The following is a 2116-nucleotide window of genomic DNA, read 5'->3' on the forward strand; positions in this document are numbered from 1 at the left end:
TTTTGAGGCGGCTGCGTGGCTGTTGCAATTAGAAAGTTGTGGAGGGCGCAGGGAGGCTGCCTTATCTGCTGAGTAATCCACATCTCCGCGGTGCCGGCGCAGACCCCTTCCCTGCGGGGGCGCGATCCCGAAACTGGTGCGCAGCCAGGGGCGGGCGGGCTGGGGTCCGCGGGCTGCGGAGAAGACCGGTAGCGCCCAGCTGAGGCAGGGTGCCCAGAGGGCCGCTTTGCAGTGGCGGCTGATCCTTCCAGTCCTCTGCACTCCCCTGGGCAGCGGCCGGGATCCTAACTAAGCCTGTTCTCTTTGCAGCCTGGTGCCTTGGCAAAGGAAAAGGGCGCGCCGACACGCGTTCGAGGCGGGGCCGGAGAGGATCTCCTGGGCACCGCTCGCTCCCTGGCCGGCTTGCTTGCCCGCAGTTGCTCCCTCAGTCCTTCGCTCGCGCGCATCCCCTCCCACACCAGGGAGTAGTTTTGGGTGGCGTGGGCTCAGTCCTCTTCTTGGCTGGTAGGAACGGTGTGCCCAAAAGAGGAAGTCTGGTGGGCCCGGCCCCTCCCAGCCCAGCGCCGATGAGTGCCAGGGCGCCCAAGGAGCTGAGGCTGGCGTTGCCGCCGTGTCTCCTCAACCGGACCTTTGCTTCCCCCAACGCCAGCGGCAGCGGCAACGCGAGTGCCCGTGGCCCGGGCGCAGGCGGTGGCGGCACCTGCATCACGCAGGTGGGACAGCAGCTCTTCCAGTCCTTCTCCTCCACGCTGGTGCTGATTGTCCTGGTCACCCTCATCTTCTGCCTCATCGTGCTGTCCCTCTCCACCTTCCACATCCACAAGCGTCGGATGAAGAAGCGGAAGATGCAGAGGGCTCAGGAGGAATACGAGCGGGATCATTGCAGCGGCAACCGTGGCGGCAGGGGGCTGCCCCAGGCGGGCCGCCAGGCCCCAACCCAAGCAAAAGAAACCCGGCTGGAGAGGCAGCCCCGGGACTCAGCCTTCTGCGCTCCCTCCAACACCTCCTCCTTCTCTTCGTCCCCTGGCATCCCGTGCCAGGGTCCCTGTGCTCCTCCGCCTCCACCACCGGCCCCCAGTCCGCAAGGAGCACACGAAGCCTCCTCCTGTTTGGACACAGCTGGCGAGGGCCTTTTGCAAACGGTGGTACTGTCCTGATTGTCTAGCCCCTCACCTCTCCCCTTCCTTGTTTCCAGCATCTTTGCCGTCCTCGCTTTGTTTCCTCCGTCCTTCCTCTTCCACTTTCCTCTGGCCTCTCTTTCCTCTTCCTTCTTTCCTTATCTGCCCTCTCCTTACTCTGTTTTTCCTCCGCCGAGGCACTGTGCGGTATTTGTAAATATTGGGCGAGGAAAGTCTCGGAAGAAGAAATAACGCTGATAATAATACTTTATTATTAACATTTATAGTAATTATAATACTAATAACACAATCCAAGCGCATGACAAATCACATAATTTCTCATTGTCAATGAAGGATGTATCTTCCCTCTCCACCCTGTGCCCCCTACAACAAGGAGGAGAAACTGCACAAGCTACCAAATATATAAAAGGCATTGACCCCCGGGGCGAAGGGAGTGGAGGGGGCCCAGTGTGTTGTACATAGCTGTCAAGTTAAGGTTCAGTTACCTTCCTTTCCCTCCGCCCTCCAAGCTTTTACTTTTCCTTCAGCTTCCCTCCCTTCCCCATTCCCACCCTCAGCCGGGCTCAGGCAATAGTATATTATAAAGAAAATGTCTACGTTAAGCACCAGGAGTACAAGAGGCCGCAGAGACAGTCCCAGAAAAACGTTTATGACAGGTACTGCTCTCCAGTCAGCCCTCTTCTCACCCCTTCCTTAACCATTCCCTTTTTCAGGACCAGGCATTTTAATTTACTTTTAGAAATGTCCCTCGCTGGCCGAGCATAAGTACATTAGAAATCTTTAAGTGATTTTTTTTTTTTTTAAAGAACCTACTTCTTTGGCTTCCTGCCCCGCCCCCTCCTGTACACCTTTGACTTGTGGCATTTTCAGGATTCACAAGGGACCCAGGAGCTGTCCAGCCAGGTGTGGTGCTGAAATTGCCTCACCCAACTGGTTACTTACTTTGGTTGTGCAGGTGGAGGAGGGGCTGTTTTGGA

The 2116-nt window shown here is 57.1% G+C and overlaps 1 protein-coding gene across 1 annotated transcript; it reads left to right on the top strand.

The window, feature by feature from the left end:
- Nucleotides 1-566: 566 nt before the first annotated feature.
- C14H11orf87 (chromosome 14 C11orf87 homolog) lies at nucleotides 567-1157 on the top strand. Its single transcript, XM_046685169.1, has one exon. It carries the CDS (start codon nucleotides 567-569, stop codon nucleotides 1155-1157), a length of 591 nt encoding a protein of 196 aa, XP_046541125.1.
- Nucleotides 1158-2116: the final 959 nt, after the last annotated feature.

This window comes from Equus quagga, chromosome 14 (genome assembly GCF_021613505.1).
Source record: "Equus quagga isolate Etosha38 chromosome 14, UCLA_HA_Equagga_1.0, whole genome shotgun sequence".
Taxonomy (NCBI): Eukaryota; Metazoa; Chordata; class Mammalia; order Perissodactyla; family Equidae; genus Equus; species Equus quagga.